A 17113-nucleotide genomic window follows, 5' to 3' on the forward strand; every position below is an offset into this window, starting at 1 on the left:
CCCACAGCAAAAAAAAAAAGACGGCCCGCAGAAAAAGTGACGTGGAGGCAAAGTTTGCCGTGTGCCTTGCCGACGTGGCACACGACAAATTATTTTTGAAAAAAAAATATCCATCATGGCCCACGTCTGCCGCGCCGCCTGCCGGCGCAGGCACCCTGGCCGCATCGCCGCCCGCGCAACCACCGTTGCGCCGCCGGGTCCCCGATCTGCGCGCCGCCGTCGGCTCCGCGGCCGCCGCGCCGCCGCCGCCGCCCGGACCCCGGCTTGCGCGCCGCCGGCCGCTCCGCGCCCGCCGCGCAGCCTGGTTCCGTCCAATGCACTGCCGCCGCCGTGCAGCCCGGCCCCCGGTCGGCGCGCGGCCACTGCTGCGCCAACCGCCGCCGCCGCTGCTCCACTTCCGCTCACGCGCCGCCGCGCCGCCGTCTCCCCGCTGTCGCCCTGCTGCACCGCCGCCGCGAGCTGCTCTGCTCCACCATCGCGCGCCTGCTCCGCCACCGTGAGCTGCTCTACTCCTACAAGCTAGCTGGCCGCGGCCGCCGCTCCTCCTCACCGGTCGATTTATTCCGGTGAGGGGTGAGCAAAGGGGGAGGAGAGGAGCCCTGAGAGAGAGATGGACGGAGAGGGCCGGGGAGGGAGGTGGCCGGGGAGGAGGAGCTCTCGCCGGCCTAGGGCCCGATGCCGCCGCCGCCGCCGCCGCCGCCGCCGCCCATATGGCTGTCGTTGAGGACGACGCAGAGAGAGAGACGAGAGAGAGGAGGAGGAGGGCCGACGGCCTTCACCTGGGAGAGAGGGGGATGACCAGACACACGATTTTTGAACTAATGGGAGAGCTTCATTTTGATGCCTTGGATTGATGACGTGGCAAGTGTTTGTCGTGTGCCGCCGATCTGGCCCACGGCAAATGTGCGGGGCCGGCGGCGCTGCGTGGCGGGCGGCCGGGGCGCGCGGCGAGCCGTGGCGGGCGGGCGGGGCGTGGCCGGCGGGCGGCAGCGCGGCACGGCTGTGTTTGGTTGCCGTGTGCCGCCGGCCATGCATATGGCAAACATTTTTTCTTTTCAATTTATATTTTCATTCAGTTTGCCTACTGTTTAACTAAATTTTATTGAATATACTTCAAATACCTTGCAAAATTTACTCAACAATTAATGTTTAGTAATTATACACAACAAACCTATTATTTTATGCAGTGATAGCTCAAGATCAATAGATATGACATGATATTGTTTAATTGCAAATTTAAAAAAATTATAATTATACCACTGATCTCAAAATTAACCGAACTTTGGCATCAAAGAACCTATGTTTTGTTTTGCACAAACAAAAAGTTTAAAAGTCAAACGCCAATTCGTTCGTAACGTTCTGTTCAAATGTAAACGATTCCGTCTCAATTTCACGGATCTTCTTTGGAGATGTTTCGATTTTTAACAAGCATACATTAAAACTTTTGCAAAACATTCCCAAAATTTTACCACAATCTACATGCATGAAATCATGATACCATGACAAATTTTATGATTTTCTGAATTTGTTTGCTTTTAATGGAATTTTAGAACGATTCGTTCAAACAGTTCAAATGTTCTCAGGTTTATGCCATCACTTTGAACTCCTTACTATAAAAATCATTTTTCTATCCATTATACTCTACTATTCAAAACACTTCCAGTTTAACCCCAAAAATTCGATTAATGAAATCAAATAACTAAATATAGCAAAAAAAGATAAATATACCAAAATTTAATAAGGAATACAATACACTGTATATGTATAGCAGAAAAAATTGGAAATGCATAATCTACTTTTTTAAATAAAAATTGCCGTGTGTAAAAGTTTTTCCGTGTGCAAAAAATTAGGCACACGACAAATAGTGCTTCTTTGACGTGTGTCAAAAGTTAGGCACACATCAAATAATACTTATTTGCCGTGTGCTGAATTTTTGCCGTGAGTTTTTTGCTCGGGTACACAGCAAACATCACGTTTACCGTGTGCCAGAAGTTTGTTGTGTGCTCTATCTACTGGCACACGGCAAATGGTAGATTTGTCATATGTCCGTGTTTGTGCACACGACAAAACTGTGGTCACACGACATACCGGAGGTTTCCGGTACTGGTTTCGGGCTCCTCAGCTGCTTTCAGCCTCCCTGTGAGGCTGTGACCACTTGAGCTTTTATTTGTTCGGGTAGCGGATGCCCTGCGAGCCCCGGCCTTGCCGCACATGTCACCTTCCGTTCTCGACCCTTCGAATTTCCGTTCCGTCGCAGTCCAGCGAGGAAAGGGGGTTAGGAATTGCTCCTGTAGGTGTGCACCACCGACGTGGGTAGGCTCCCGGAGCCTTCCCGGTAAACCTTGCAGAGCTCAGACCAAGAGATAGAAACCCTCTCACTTTCAGAAAACTGAATTCGATCCTCTCAAAAAAAAAAACTGAATTCGACGACGCAGGGATTCGTTCATATCGTCGTAGCATTTCTTACTCCCCTTTGATTCGTTCATATCACCCACCTGCTGTGTCGATACAAGATGCTGTGCGCTGTTCTTAATTAACGAACAGTGACGCGATCAGGCGCTTTCAGAAAACGAAGCCTGAAGCCAGAGTGCCATTGACCCGCGTGCAAGCTCAGGAAAGCCAATTGCTGCTAGCTGACACGTTGACGCCTGACAGTGATCGTGCTGATCTCGACTTCAAGCTGCGCAGTACAGGCGAGGCTCGGATCACAAGGCAATCCAGACCGTGTGCGTCTGTACGATGAGGGGGGGGGGGGGGGGGGGACAGTCGCACGAAACGCTGCGAGATCTCTGAAATACTCGCACGCAAAGGTCTGTTTGGTTCTTCTAATGCACACAAGTCGAGAAAGCAAAGAGTGTTAAATGAAGTCTATTTATAAAATCTTTTTAGAGATGAATATAATTTTTCGTGACGAATCTAATGGCGGTAATTAATTGATTATTAGCTACAGTAATACTACAGTAATCATTCCCTAATCACGTGGTCAAAAACTTCATTAGATTCTTCAGACTTTCTAGTGCAGGGGTTCTGAAATTGATTTTGTAATCTGATTTTATTTAACTCCATAATTAGCAATCAAAATTTTTTAGCACTCCCTAGCGCAGAGAAGCAAATAGGGCCAAAGGCACGGTGGCTGCTCACCCAAGTGATTGTGACTGAACAAAAGCAAGAAGGATCTGAAGTCAATTGGAAACACGCTCCGTGTCCGTGGCCTAGGATGGTTCGATTCATTCAGTGTGCATACTGTACGAAGCAATCAGCCGACTCATCGTGTGCATTCTTTCATTGACTGGACGCAAATCTTTTACAACTGGAGCATTCAGGTTTGCTAGTTTTTTTTTTCTTTTTCAAAACACAGTATAACACACACACACACACACACGGTTGTACACATAATATGATGCGAAATGATAAATCTTAGTATTTACTAAGACAAAGAAAAATACAAATGTGGACGCAGAATAACACATGCCCTGCTTATATAAACGTCCTCGACCTCGAGATACTTTCCCGATAGATCTTGAGATTGGCAATAATCACCGCAAGTATCTTGCTGTCGAGGACATGTTTGCAGGACAGTGGTAGAAAAAATTTGCTTGCACAATACTAAATCTAAGGGCAGCTCCAGTGCTACATCGATTTACGAAGATCGAACAAGTCGAACAAAAGTTTGGTTCGTCCCCTGCTGTGTACAAATCGAATTGTGGAGCCCGTATGGTGATTAAAGAAATAAAAAGGAGCAGCATTCTCTCCTCTCCAAGCTGAACCAGGGGCATCCACGTATGAGTTACTGTGTGCTGCTGATTTTTCTGTTGCCCCTGGTTCGACTCGTCAGAGGTCGATTTTAAAAAGAATTTTAAAAAGAATCCCGGACGGTTCGACTGGTGCAGTGTACAAATCGGCTGCTGCTTCGCTCTCGGTTCGATTTGGATGAATGCTGGAGCTGGCCTAATCTACTAAGTGTAACTCGCTAGGATCCGGCTGACACGTGGGTCTTCTGTCATCTGCAAGAAAATTTGTAGCTCGTGGGCCTGGGGCCTCAATAACTTTTGCAGCCCAGGTAGATAAAGAAGTACTGGGCCAAACATTTTCTTGAGGCAATGGGTTTGGTCCATTTCGTAGTTGAGAGCCCAATTAGCAATGGGCCATGGTTACGAGAACTTCAGTGGAAAAACTATAGGTGCCTTCTTAACTGGTAAGAGGCTTGATAAGGTGCTTGAGAGGAACCACCGGTTCCTCCCTCCGCAAATTATCTGGAGCGATGATTTAATCAGGGGTGTTTTATTTTAATCGAGGGCAGTTTAGTCACTTTATCCAGCACACGAATACATCTCGTTCTTCTCTTGACCAGCGGTGGCCACCAGCCTGCGCTCGGGCCTTCTGCAGCCGCGGCGGCCTGCGTGCAGCCCTTCCCCGACGTTGGTAGTCTGCACGCAGCCGTTCCCCCGGCCGCCACCTGCGCTGCTACGCGCAGCTCTTCCCAGGCGGCGGCGCCCAGTGCACGGCCTTTCCCCGGCAGCGGCGGCGAGCAGCGCGCGGCCCTCCCTCAACCAAACAACCCGCAGTGATGTTACTTTAAAATTTAGGGTGCGAAATCAAACAACAGAGACACAATCAGAGTGTCGAGATCATTCAAACCCGCCTAACGAATCGAATTTGAACCCTTTGTCATCACAATTCACAACCCCGATGTTGTTCCATATTACAATTCACTCAAGATCCTCAAGCTCGTGTTGATGGGCACGATGCCGATGTAGAACCACTTGCGACCGCTCGACTAGTACACCCTAGCCTTGCCCAGCTCCTTGTTGCCGCCCTGAATGCAGTAGCAGGCATTGGCGATGTGGCTCTTCATGTTGTCAAGCTTCTCCCCCTCGTCTCCACCATGATGGACACGTCGAGGAACACCCGACGGACCTCCAAGAGGCTGCACTCCACGCCGACGCCATAGCCCATCCGCCGACTGCACGCCATGCCAACATCATAGCCCGTCCGCTGGCTGCACGCCATGCCGACGCCGAACAGCCGTCCCACCCGTAGCCGCGCCTCCAGGCCATCCCGTCTCCTTGATGCCAACGCCGTGCCTCCGGGCCATCCTCGCTCCTAGATATCGGCACTGTGCTGCTTAGCCGCCCCCGCGTCCCGCTCATGCTGTGCCACCATCCCCCGGATCAAGGGACATGTGTCGGCGGCAACGATGAAGATGACGCAGCGCTACACCGCTTGGCCGGCCTGCTCCGACCATGCCGCCCGAAGTCCTCGGACCAGGGACATGCGGCAGCAGGGCCTGACCGGCGGCGACATCGGCACAATCTATCACTTTTTATTCTCCAAAGCGATTTACATTGTTTAATGATTGAAAAGATATGAAAAGTGCTAAAATACCCTTAGCATCATTTCCATAAGTGGTTCATGGCCCACAAAATAATAGTTCCTGGTCCACACATTTAGTTTTTCGTAACTAGTTCCTTCCATTTTTTAACCATTGGATCTGGACCCCTCAACGGCTCATAAAATCTCCAAGCACCGTAAAATTTCTCAACTGGTAAAGCAGCTAATGACCATTCTCCCCTCAAAAGAAAAAAAAAGCCTAATGACCATTCTCTGAATATGAATCGAATTGTACAAATCAACCTAGCTACCAATCAAGCCACTCCCTCACAAAACTACTACTATTCTTCACATCCCACCATAGTAATCCCGCCGCTCGTCCTCTCATCGTTTTTACCGGCCTTCCGTGGTGAAGGATATGGAAATGGAGTTCCTGGACTCGTCCTCAGCGATATTGGCCAGCGCAGAGGCCCTCGTCGTGTTCGTGTCGGTGCCGAACGTGGTGGCGGTGTTGGTGCTGGAGCCACCGGTGGCCGACAACGCCGACGCTGACGCCGATCCCGAAGCCGTCGTCGTCATCCACCGCCCGGTCCTGCCGTGGATCGCTGGCTTCCCCGGCTTGGGCAGCGTGAACGAGTCGCTCGACAGGATGAGGTGCACGCTGTGCATGTCCGGCCGGTCCGACACCACGGCCTGGCAGCACAGCAGCCCGAGCTGGATGCACTGCAGCGTCTGCTCGGTGTCGGGCTCCGACAGAGACGGGTCCACGATCTCCAGGGACCGTCCTTCTTCGAACAGCTTCCATGTCTGAACAAAAGTTTCAGAAGATTCAGCACACCAGATTTCCTGTCAATTTTTACTACACAGCAGGTCATTATGCAGGGATGCCTCTTTTTTGACGAGATGATCCGAGCACCTACGTAGTTCAAGAGGTCGATCTTCTCGTCGTCCGCATGCCGGACGATGTTCTTCCGTCCGCTCACAATCTCCAGCACCAGGATCCCGAAGCTGAAGACGTCAGTCTTGGTGGACAAGTAGCCGTTCATCGCGTACTCTGGAGCCATGTAACCACTGCGATCCGTCACACTCGGTATTTGCGCCGAAGCATGGGCTGTGAACGGAAACGAGACTGCGGAAAACAGAACGGTGTGAGCTCACTATGTGCCAGAGATTTTGAATGTGTTGACGTGCGTCGCGTCCTCCAGGAAGAGCCTCGCCATGCCGAAATCTGAAATCTTCGGGTTCAGCTGGTTGTCCAGGAGCACGTTGCTCGCCTTGATGTCTCTGTGGATGATCTTCAACGGGGACTCCTCGTGAAGGTAGAGGAGGCCTCTTGCTAACCCAATGATTATCTGGTATCGCCTTGGCCAATCGAGCTGCACACTCTTCTCCCTGTCTGAAAGTATCCAAGGAACAGAGTGCGTGTTAGACAAAAGAACTCTCCTCCTGTATCTTACTATCAAATTTGTACACTACTATGTATAATGCATGCAGTCGGTTATGCCCAAGCCGAATACTTCAAACAACTCCAACTGTGTTTGCAATTGATTACAGATTTTCACTGTGTTTTCCTGATGTTTCTATCCTAAAGATTGATGTATGTCTTAGCTGAACAAAAGATTTCCACTTCTCTGTTTTGTTTGTGTTCAGAAAACTCATATTCTGTGTTCACACAGTACTTTCTGAGGACAAGAAATCTTCTTTGAAGAAAGCGTCAATGCAGGGACCACGTCTGTCATAACTCGTAACCGATCTGATGTGATATGTTTAGCCTTGTCGATTAAGAAATCAAGCAAGTACTTTTTGACCCAGTTGAGGTCAAGGGTGCACTAGTACTTGGAAACAGACTTGACATCACCTGAATGACTTTTTATTACAGTCACAGATTCGATGCTATGATGTCAATTAGATGCTGGGATGAATACCATTTGTTATGTATTACGTTGACATGACACACTCGACGTCTCAGCTACCTGCAGAATAGAGCAGAGCGATTCAAAGGCATTCCTGCACCTCTATTGGCAACACTAGTTATCTTGCATAGTTCTGTTGTCCGGAACTCTTCTGAACAATAAAAAATACCTGATTGAACCAGTCCAATACATGTTGCAATCCGCAGATGTACTCTAACTAGTAACTACTAGTTTATCAACCCGTGCTTCCGTACGGATTAATTAGAAATATCTAATAATTATCTATCTCATGCTCTTTTTAATCAATTAAAAATTATAATCTAGTACTGTACAGATACATATTTATCATTATGTAATTGTAATAAATATGATAGGTTTAGTTACTAACATTTTTTCTTACTTTGCATCACACATCCATATGTGTTTGATATGTCTTTTTATTATGTTATCATTGGATAATATGTATAAAAATTTAAGGGGCTATTTGACATTATTTTATAATGGTATAAGTAGTTAATTTACATGAAGATTAGGGGGTTACTTTAGATTATTTTTTATAATGACAGAGGTGGATAATTTAGATACATGTTTAGGGGGTTACTTTAGTCTATTTTCATAATGGCAAAGGTGAGTAATTTATGAAAAAAATAACAGATCCAATGGCTATTATGATTAGAGTTGCTAAATTGATAGCCGGATGTTTCTTATTTTTGTGAGAATTTGTAGAATTTCTCTATTTTTTTAGACTGTCCACCTAGGATTCTAGGTGGCTTCACCTGGAGGCTTTAAAAGGAGCTTCCAATTAGTAATAGTAAGATGATGTGCATATAATACCGGAAAAAGATATTTTTGGCAACAGCAGTTTACCATGATGGCGGCGAATTTTGAGGAAGCAATACATGACAAAATGCAGATGAGTTTTTTTTCCTTACTGAAGAGAATATGGTCGAGGCTTCCATTGGGAAAGTAGGGGTAGACGAGCATCTTCTGACCGGAGGAAGCGCAGCAGCCAAGCAGGGACACCAGGTTCCGGTGCTGCACCTTGAGCAGGAGCCGCACCTCGTTCAGGAACTCGCGCACGCCCTGCCGTGACCCCAGCGACAGCTTCTTCACGGCGATCTGCTGGCCGTCCTGAAGAACCCCCTGCAGAGAGACCCGAGACGCAGATTCAGACCACTGGAGGTGCTAGTAATTTCTTACTGCAGCAATCACCGGCCATTAATAACTGAACTGAACTGAATACTACTATAAGCCAGTGCTGAATCCTGTGATAACTGAATACTGAAGCGCATGGGCAGAGAGAAAATTAAAGCGAGGAGGATTGATTGCCTTGTAGACGGGGCCGAACCCGCCGCGGCCGAGGAGGTTGCCGTCGGAGAAGCCGTCGGTGGCGGCCTCGAGCACGGGCAGGTCCATGAAGAGGCTCCACTCGTCGCCCTCCTCCGCCCGCCCCGACGCGCCCGCGCCGCCGCCCGTCTCGCCCGCGCCCGCGCCCGCGCCGCCCTTCCTCCTCCTCCTCCCCACGCAGCACTCGCACGCCCACGTCCACGACCGCGGCGTGGCCGCCATGACCTCCTACCGGCCCCGCAGCAGACAGCTCTAGTGCTCTACTAGCCTAGCCGAGCGATCAACCTCAGCCACGCTCCGCGGCAGACACGGCAAACGAACGAACAAATAAAGCCCGGCCGCCGGGCCGCGCCGCGACACGCGCGCAGGGGCGGGCGGGTCAGCGGAGCTGGAGCGGCGGCCTGATGTGGTGGCGGCTGGGTGCCGAGACCGACGGCGCCGCGCACTTGGCGCCGCTAGTTCCCGGTGCTACTGGTTTGTGTGTACGTGGTGGAATGGTGAGTCCGGGGCGGGGCGGGGCGGGGCTGGAATTCCACGCCCGTGTCCAGCGGCGATCGCGATGGGTGGTGGCCGTGCGCGTGGGCGTCGTAGTAGGGACCTGCAGTTCTCACCCGTAAATACAAAAACACAAAATTTTGCGAAGCAATTTTACTAATTTAAAGTACTAAATGAAGTCTATTTATAAAACTTTTTGCATAGATGGGCTGTAAATCGCGAGACGAATCTAATGAGCCTACTTAATCCATAATTTGTAACAGTGATACTATAGTAACAATCCACTAATTATTTATTAATCATAGATTAATTAGCATCATTAGATTCGTCTCGCGATTTACAACAATCTGTGCAAAAAATTTTGTAAATAAACTTCATTTAGTACTTCAAATTAGTAAGATTACGTCGCAAAATTTTTTGCGTTTAATCTCACGGGAACTAAACACGGCCTAGGTCGTCGGGTCGTCGCTGACTAGTAGCTTGCACCCGCCGCGCCTGCTCTGCCCGCAGCGGGAGGTTGCTGCACTGCAAATGGAGGAGGAGAGGACCCGTTCCGGCGTTCCGTGCCCTGTGTTCTGTACAGGAAAAGGACCTTCAAGACCGAGGCGTCGTCGTGCAGCTCATCATCTGCGTACCACCATGTCACGGCTCGCGGCGCAACCCGTGTTGGGTTTCCAGCCGGATCGCAGAGTAGAGCAGAGCCGGGTCGTGGTTTGCGCTTGGCTTGGCTTGCACGTTGCAGCTTAGCTCGTGGTTCCGGTTCCACTCGTCTCGCCTCGTTCGGCGACGGAAAATCTGGCGCGGCCGGTGTCCGCAGCCACCTTTTTTCTTCAGAGTTGACGCGACCTGACCGTGCCGGCGGCGGGACCGTTCGTTTCGAGTTTCGACAAGCCTCTTGGGCGGCGGGTCTGCTCTGGTCACACTCAGGCTGTTAGCAGGGAGCAGAACAGAGCAGGCGAAGGCGAGCGGGAGGAAGCTTCCTGTCAAGTGTCAAGTGTCAAGAAGGGGGCACTACGGCGTACCGTTTCTGTTGGGCCGCAAAGGTGTTTTGTTTACGGAAGTTATGGGCCTGTTTTTATTGCTCTGGGCTCTCATCCGTTGTTGTTGGGCTGCTGACCAGTACTTTAAGCCCGGTCTGCTATGACAGCCCACTCTCCACTGCTAGTACCTGTCGACGCTGCTTGACTTTTCTAGATTTTTTTTTAACTTGGGGCAAAATTCGAGATGCTTAATTAGACATTTTGATAGAGGTTGGCAGCCATCAATATAATTAATTTCATGAGGCTGCACTGCATGCAGTTATAGATTCTTTGTTCTGATGCAATTAGTCGAGGGATGATTTTGATTGCAGCTTGGACTGTAGTAGTAGTATCCGACTATGGGAGCAGGCCCTTGTCCTGGAAGCTCTTGATGCAGTCGTCGAACATCTGCTGCAGGGACAGGAAGGGCGGGAAGCCCAGCGCGCGGACCTTGCCGGTGTCCATCCTGTGCGGCCGGTCGTCCCCCTTGCGGGCGCTGCACTCGGTGGGGATGGGGTACTGCGGGTACCGCTCCCGGAGCGAGCCCAGGATCTCCGACCAGTGCGCCACGTCGCAGGAGCAGATGAGCCGCCCGGACGCCCTGGCGTCCTCCATGGCCAGGACGTGGCACAGCACCACGTCGTCCACGTGCACGAACCCGATCGTCGTGTTCGGGTACTTGCCCAGCTCCCCTGCATTTTTTGATGCGGCCGTCAGTCAACGTACGTACTTCGTCAGTAATCGTTCGCGATCATCGATGGAGTCAGTGTCCTTGTGCATGCAGATCATCAGTGAGACCTTTGAGCAGGGCGAGGACGATGAGGATGGTGCTGGTGGGCCTCGGCCCCAGCGCCGGGCCGATCACGAACGACGGGTTCACCACCACCAGGTCGATGCCGTGCTCCTTGGCCAGCCGCCACGCCTCCTTCTCCGCCACCGTCTTGGCGTACGCGTACCACAGCTGTGGCCGGCACATCATCCAGTGCAATCCCACATGTCGTCAGGTCGAGCCAGATCGAGCGGCCAAAATAAACCATCAGCACGCGGACACGGGCGTACGTTGTAGGACTTGCAGTAGTCGGCGTCGGACCAGTGCGACTCGTTGAGCGTGGCGGCGTGGCAGTAGCGGACGCAGGAGCAGGAGGAGGTGAGCACGACGCGGCGGCGCGCGCGGCCGGGCGCCCGGGCGCACGACCGCAGCACGTTCGCCGCGCCCTTCACGATCGGGTCCACCAGCTCCCGCTGGACGACGTCGTCGTCCTTGCCGCCACCGCCGCCGGAGACCACCACCACGGGGGAGGCCGTGTGGAACACGCCGTCCACGCCGCTCACGGCCGCGTCGAAGCTCCCCTCCACCAGCAGGTCGGCGCGCAGCAGCGTCAGCCGCTCCGCGGCGCCCTCCAGCTGCCACAGGAACCCGACCTTCCCTTCATCCTCTGCATAAGCACGCGTCAAATAAACTAACCCAAGAACTGATGGAAATTAAGCACTCTAGCTAGTAGCTACCTGGAGCAGAACCGTACCTGGATCTCTGACCGTGGCGCGAACCGTGTGGCCGGCGGCGAGCAGCGCCCGGATGAGGTGCGACGCGATGAAACCCGCCCCCCCGGTCACGCAGTACTCTGGCATCTCTCTCGCTCCACTCGTTGCTTGCTAGGCAGTCAGTCTCGTTCTAGCTCCAAGTACTGTTTCTGTTCGTTGCATTGACGGTAGTGAGCTAGAAGAACATGGTGTATATATATCCTTTCCTGAATCTGAATCTGAATCGGTTACATTCCGTCACCTACGCGACTGTACGTCTTACTTTCCCCTCTTGGAGTTCAAAGACGAACCGTTGGCCGGCTGGGTGAAAAATGGTTTTACAAGTTTGGGTTGGATTAGGTTGGTCATGGGAAGAAGACTCCTGTTGCTCCAAGTGCAGAAGGGTGGACATGTGTCATGACATGCACGGGGGAAGAGTTTATTCAGCCCAAGATACTAAAGAGGAACGCTATTTATCTGTTGGCTGGAATTTGTCAGATTTGTAATGTTATATATGCTCTAGAGAGAAATAAAATGTTCTATGTAAATCAATGAAAAGTTTTAGAAAATCAAGGCTGGCTGGATTCTAGTTTCTTATTTCAAATATATCAAATTTGTAACTTTTGGTCCGATAAAAAAGAGATCTGTCTAGAAAAAAAATTCAGTTGACTCATAAGGTCTTGTCACCCGGACATCTGGTCTGCATGGGCCCAATGCTTGACACGTACATGTCAAAGATGTCAGCTGACTTGAGAAGGACAAGTGTCGATGGTGCATGGCATGTGAGCAACTTCAGCAAATTCTTTAAACAGTCTTCTATCTCAAATTTAGAGGATTATATAAAAAAATGCACTCTAGCAGATCTTCTACTAGCCCTTCTATTTTGGAGAGACCTTCAAATCGGGGCCCGCTAATTTACGGGCGACTCACGATATCTAAACCCGTTACCCAAACCCACATCCATGACAAACGGGTAGGGTATGGAACTATGGATATACCCATGTTAAATGGGTAGGGGATGGATATACCTGTATGTGAGGAGGGTATGGAGTGGATATTACTGTAGTTATCCATTCTTCCCCGTTACCCAAACTCGCGAGAGGGATCCCGGCCGCCGCCGCCGCCGCGGGCAACCTCGCGAGGCTTCTTCGGGCGGCCGTTACTGAGGAGACTTGAACCCGGCTGCGGGCCGCCGCTGTCGTCCGCTGCCACCGGTACATACTGCTCATCTTCTTCCTCGTGTTTTTGTTTGTTTCCACCTTCTTTCCCCATCCAATTCCCATCCCGTCGCCCCTGCTTGGCGTCGTGCTGATTTGGTCTTTCTTTCTCTTGTTGGCCTGCAGGTGGCTGTCTCGGCGCCGGTCTTCGGCTCGGATCGCGGCGTCGGAGCTCCGGGATCAAGGTGCGTGCCTCAGTGCTCGTCTGCGCTGAAATCTGCTAATGTGCGGCTCATTGGGATCTCGGCTAGGTGCTGTTTTAGTGCGCAGATTAGTTCACACTAGGAATATTATTCAGTGATGCAACTCTGCTGTGAACACACATCGAACGGTGTAGGGTGCATACCTATGAAGGGAGCTTAGCTAGCACAATTTTAATCTCAGATACTCTTATGTGAGCTATGAATCGTTCAGTTGGGCGCTGGGTGATAAACTAACAGGGCATTACAGACTTGAAGGTTCTAAATGTAATATGAAAAGAGACCATTTTCAGGTGTGACTGAATATTGTGGATCCAATTATCTGGAATCTGGCCACTGGCCTTCTATATATTTGCCCTTCAGTTATAACCATTTATCAGGAAAGGGAAAAAGATTGAAGAAACTCAAAGTACTAAGGTACTCGCAGAACCTTACTGATCCTGATAGTGCATTGATGTGATTCTGAGTCAACGCAGTTAGGCAGAACATACTGCGTCCTGAATGCACAGAATAGGAAAATACACATTGTCTACAATATAGGTCCAATATACATCTACTTATGAGCCATGTGTTGCACCAGATGCTATCAATCTTGAAATTTGGATAATATAGGTCCAATATAGTTTATTCTGAAAGCTGCTATTAATCTCTGAATATGTTGGCTTATGAGTCCCGTATAGTTTTGCTTTCATATTTCACCCTACTCTGATGGCCCTAGATTTGCTTTATTCGATATTATACACTGAGCTATTGACATTTATACTCTTTTAACACAAAATCAAATTTGACTTAAGAAAAAAGTGAGTCTCACATATTTCAGCATAGCAGTCTAGCTGCCAACGTATAGAATCAGACATTTGTGTCCTTGTCGATTTGAAATTCTGCATTTTGTAGTGTTGTGGTTTCATATGCCTTGTTTGAAACGTGCCTTACCCTTGTCTAAGCTGACAATATTATAACTTTTCAGCAATCAAGGAAGAAGAAGGATCTGGTACAATGTTTGTGGACATTGCAAGTGGCATGCTCTATGTCAAGTGGCTCGGACATGAATCTTGCTAGGAGTTAGTTTCTGTATGGAGAGGAATTTTTTTTTTGCAAGTTTCTGATAGCGAGAATGTCCAACCTATAGTGTGGCCGCAAGAGATGATGGATGATGTAAAGGCTTACTATTTTGCACTTCTATAATATTCTCATTGTAAGATAGAGATTGAGTCTATGGTTATTGCTCCCCATGGAGATGCATGTCGGTAGGATTCTCATTTAAATATATTATTATATTATAAGAATCAAGCAACCGAGTTCACTGCTGCATGCAGCAGCCGACCAGTCTCATATTATTTATCAATATCCTGTGTATTTATGTACCCATAGAGCGAGGCTGCAGCTTGCACCAATGAGCTTATCGTCCGACGAGCGGGTTGCCCATATCCATCCTATATTCCCCGTTACCCAATGGGTATGGACAAATTGAATTGGGCAGTTTACAGGTAGAATAATAATTAGATAATTAACTTATGGGTATGGGTAGAAAATATTGCAGGTATCCCCAAAGCTTGGCCACCGGCAACGTCGACCGTTTTGTTTTTTTCCCCTTTTGTAGTAATTTTTTGTCGTTTTTGATATAAATTTTTTTAAGGAAAAAATTTGGAGAGAGTGCAAAAAGTTTGGTAAGAAAAATTTAAAAGAGAAAAAATTGACAAAAAAATTAAAGGAAAAACTTTTGCATTCAAAATAAAAAATTCAAGTGAAAATTTTTTATGAAAAACTGTTCCATCAAAAATTTAAAAAAAGTTTGAGGAAAAAATTTTAAAAAACTTTTGCATCTAAAAATCAAAAAGAAAAGAAAAAAGAAAAAAAAACATTCGTACCTAGTGCCCGTGGGAGCTCGCCGCCACGGGGCGGTGGAGCTCGCCGCCATCGCCGCGGGCGAGCGCCTAGGGGAGCGCGCCGCCACCAGGGCGGGGGGGGGGAGCTCGCCGTCGTCTGGGGACGAGCGCCCAAGGTAGCTCGTCGTTGCCGCCGCCGGAGCCGGGGAGTGCACTTGCATCCCCAGGAAGCCCACCGGCCTGGCCGCGCTGCCTCCATCCCGCCGCGCGGCCCTCGCCCAGCCACGCCGCCTCGCCGCTGCCGCTCCGCCGAGGCATTAGGGGGCATTTAATGCAGCAACAGAAAGAGACGATAGAGGAAGACGAAGAGAGGAGAGAGAGGACCAAAGGAATCAGGAAAAGGATTGGGCATGCAGCCGGAGGTGGGGACCACCACATGAATCACTCCGTGCACCAGAATTGACCGTGAGATGGCTCCCGAGCGGGTGACAGTAAAACCAACATTGGGCTTCGAATCCCGTCATCTATCCTCTATTCTTAGAGGGTCTGTAGAGAGCCATCTATTATATTGAGAATTATTATTGGAGTTGAAGTCAATTTGGAAGTCCGTAAACAACAGAGACAACCTATTTGGAGGGTCTGATTTAGAATGTATCCTTGGAGTAACAAGAATTTTTTCCTTAGTCTTTTATCTCAACCGTTTGGTCCAGATCCACCAAAAAAATGATGATTAATCTTGAGGCCGTGTTGTTCCAACGCAAATTTTTTTTGCGATGGAATCTTACTAATTTGAAGTACTAAATGAAGTTTATTTACAAAACTTTTTGCACAGATGGGTTGTAAATCACAAGACGAATCTAATGATGCTAATTAATCCACGATTAATCCATAATTAGTGGATGGTTACTGTAGCATCACTGTTGCAAATCATGGATTAAGTAGGCTCATTAGATTCTTGTCGCGATTTACAGCCCATCCATGCAAAAAGTTTTGTAAATATACTTCATTTAGTATTCTATACATGTATCAAAACATTTGATGGGACATTTTTTTTTTGCGTTTACTGGGTTTACGTAAAGATCTAAGGGCCTGAGTGTGCCGATCAGTATGGTGAGAGCACCACAAGGAACCAGCCGCACCGCTCGCTGTCATCCTGACTACTACTCCGCCTTGGTCCAGCATGCTGCCGTGGGCCGTGGCCCAGCAATAGTCAGTCATTGACTCATTGGGTTGGGCCGTTAAAATCTGCATTCCTAGTCGTCACAGGTCCCTCACTAGTTCGTCTCAAGGCATGCACACAAGAACAAGAATGAATGAACTGCTAAAAAAAAACAAGAAGGACCGAGAACGAACAGGTATATATACTGATTAACAGGCTAGTCCACCTGGCTTAATTTTTATTCTCCATCTCGACTGGGACGAGATACATGCGTAGAAATGGCAAACAGTTTATTTCAAAAAAAAAGAAATGGCAAACATCAACGGATTATTGATGTCTTGCAACGTGGACGGAGCATGCGTCGGTCTATCTGATGATCAGTTGGCCTTGCAGGGGCAGCCCTCGGGGAGGAAGTCGCGGCACCTGTAGCGGGTGCCCTTGTCTGTGGGCACGGCGGCGCAGTTCTTGCATGTGGCGGCGCACTTGGTCAGCAGGTCGTCGCAGGTGTAGACGCCCGACCAGCTGGTGCAGGTGGAGCAGCACGCCTTCTTCGCAGCGCTTGTGCCCACGCCTGCACGTAGCAACACACATTCGTGTTCGCGTTCATCATCAGGTCAGTCCAGTTGGTTCGAGCAAACTTGCACTGACCTAGCTAGTTGATCGAAATTTACAGGAGCATCGAGGTAGCTAGCTAGAGAGCGCCTACATACCGTTGGATTTCGCCACGGTGGCAGAGATCAGGACGGTCTGGAGGACCAGGAGCGCCAGCAGAGCGCGCGTGCTGCTCTTCATCTTCTCTCTTCCGCTAGCTGCTTGCTGCCGACACTGAAGCTCGCTTAGCTTGGAGTAAGAAGCTAGCTAGGCTCTTGTGCGTCGTCGCTGCCGGTCGATGAGGCTCACCACCACAGCAGCTCTGTTTATATAGGCCGGCCCCGGCCGGGCGTCCAGATCTCGGGACATTTTTTTACATGAAACGAACCAGACAGGAGCAGATCTCGGAACATGGCGTACGCAGTTGCCATGAAGCCCGTCCCTGGCCGGACAATTTTCCCTTTCTTTTCTTTTTGCAAGGACACGTGGTACGC

At 49.6% G+C, this 17113-nt stretch overlaps 3 protein-coding genes and 1 long non-coding RNA gene across 4 annotated transcripts; 1 reads left to right on the forward strand and 3 right to left on the reverse strand.

Moving 5' to 3' along the window:
- Window positions 1-5374: 5374 nt before the first annotated feature.
- LOC120706129 (putative receptor-like protein kinase At4g00960) lies at window positions 5375-9052 on the reverse strand. Its single transcript, XM_039990702.1, has 5 exons — window positions 8574-9052; window positions 8177-8387; window positions 6490-6727; window positions 6252-6402; window positions 5375-6138 (listed from the first exon to the last, which is right to left on the reverse strand). The coding sequence occupies exons 1-5, from the start codon at window positions 8811-8813 to the stop codon at window positions 5725-5727; spliced, it is 1254 nt and encodes a 417-aa protein (XP_039846636.1). The 5' UTR covers window positions 8814-9052; the 3' UTR covers window positions 5375-5724.
- Window positions 9053-10331: 1279 nt separating this feature from the next.
- Window positions 10332-12676, reverse strand: LOC120706130 (tetraketide alpha-pyrone reductase 2). The gene is made up of 4 exons (XM_039990703.1): window positions 11629-12676; window positions 11165-11541; window positions 10904-11066; window positions 10332-10797 (listed from the first exon to the last, which is right to left on the reverse strand). Exons 1-4 carry the CDS (start codon window positions 11732-11734, stop codon window positions 10463-10465), a joined length of 981 nt encoding a protein of 326 aa, XP_039846637.1. The 5' UTR covers window positions 11735-12676; the 3' UTR covers window positions 10332-10462.
- An 11-nt stretch (window positions 12677-12687) lies between these two features.
- Window positions 12688-14333, forward strand: LOC120706131. Its single transcript, XR_005688205.1, has 4 exons — window positions 12688-12840; window positions 12970-13028; window positions 13337-13460; window positions 14011-14333. It is a non-coding gene; the product is annotated as an uncharacterized LOC120706131 (long non-coding RNA).
- A 1875-nt stretch (window positions 14334-16208) lies between these two features.
- Window positions 16209-16941, reverse strand: LOC120706132 (Bowman-Birk type wound-induced proteinase inhibitor WIP1-like). The gene is made up of 2 exons (XM_039990704.1): window positions 16739-16941; window positions 16209-16599 (listed from the first exon to the last, which is right to left on the reverse strand). The coding sequence occupies exons 1-2, from the start codon at window positions 16818-16820 to the stop codon at window positions 16406-16408; spliced, it is 276 nt and encodes a 91-aa protein (XP_039846638.1). The 5' UTR covers window positions 16821-16941; the 3' UTR covers window positions 16209-16405.
- Window positions 16942-17113: the final 172 nt, after the last annotated feature.

This window comes from Panicum virgatum, chromosome 5K (genome assembly GCF_016808335.1).
Source record: "Panicum virgatum strain AP13 chromosome 5K, P.virgatum_v5, whole genome shotgun sequence".
NCBI lineage: Eukaryota > Viridiplantae > Streptophyta > Magnoliopsida > Poales > Poaceae > Panicum > Panicum virgatum.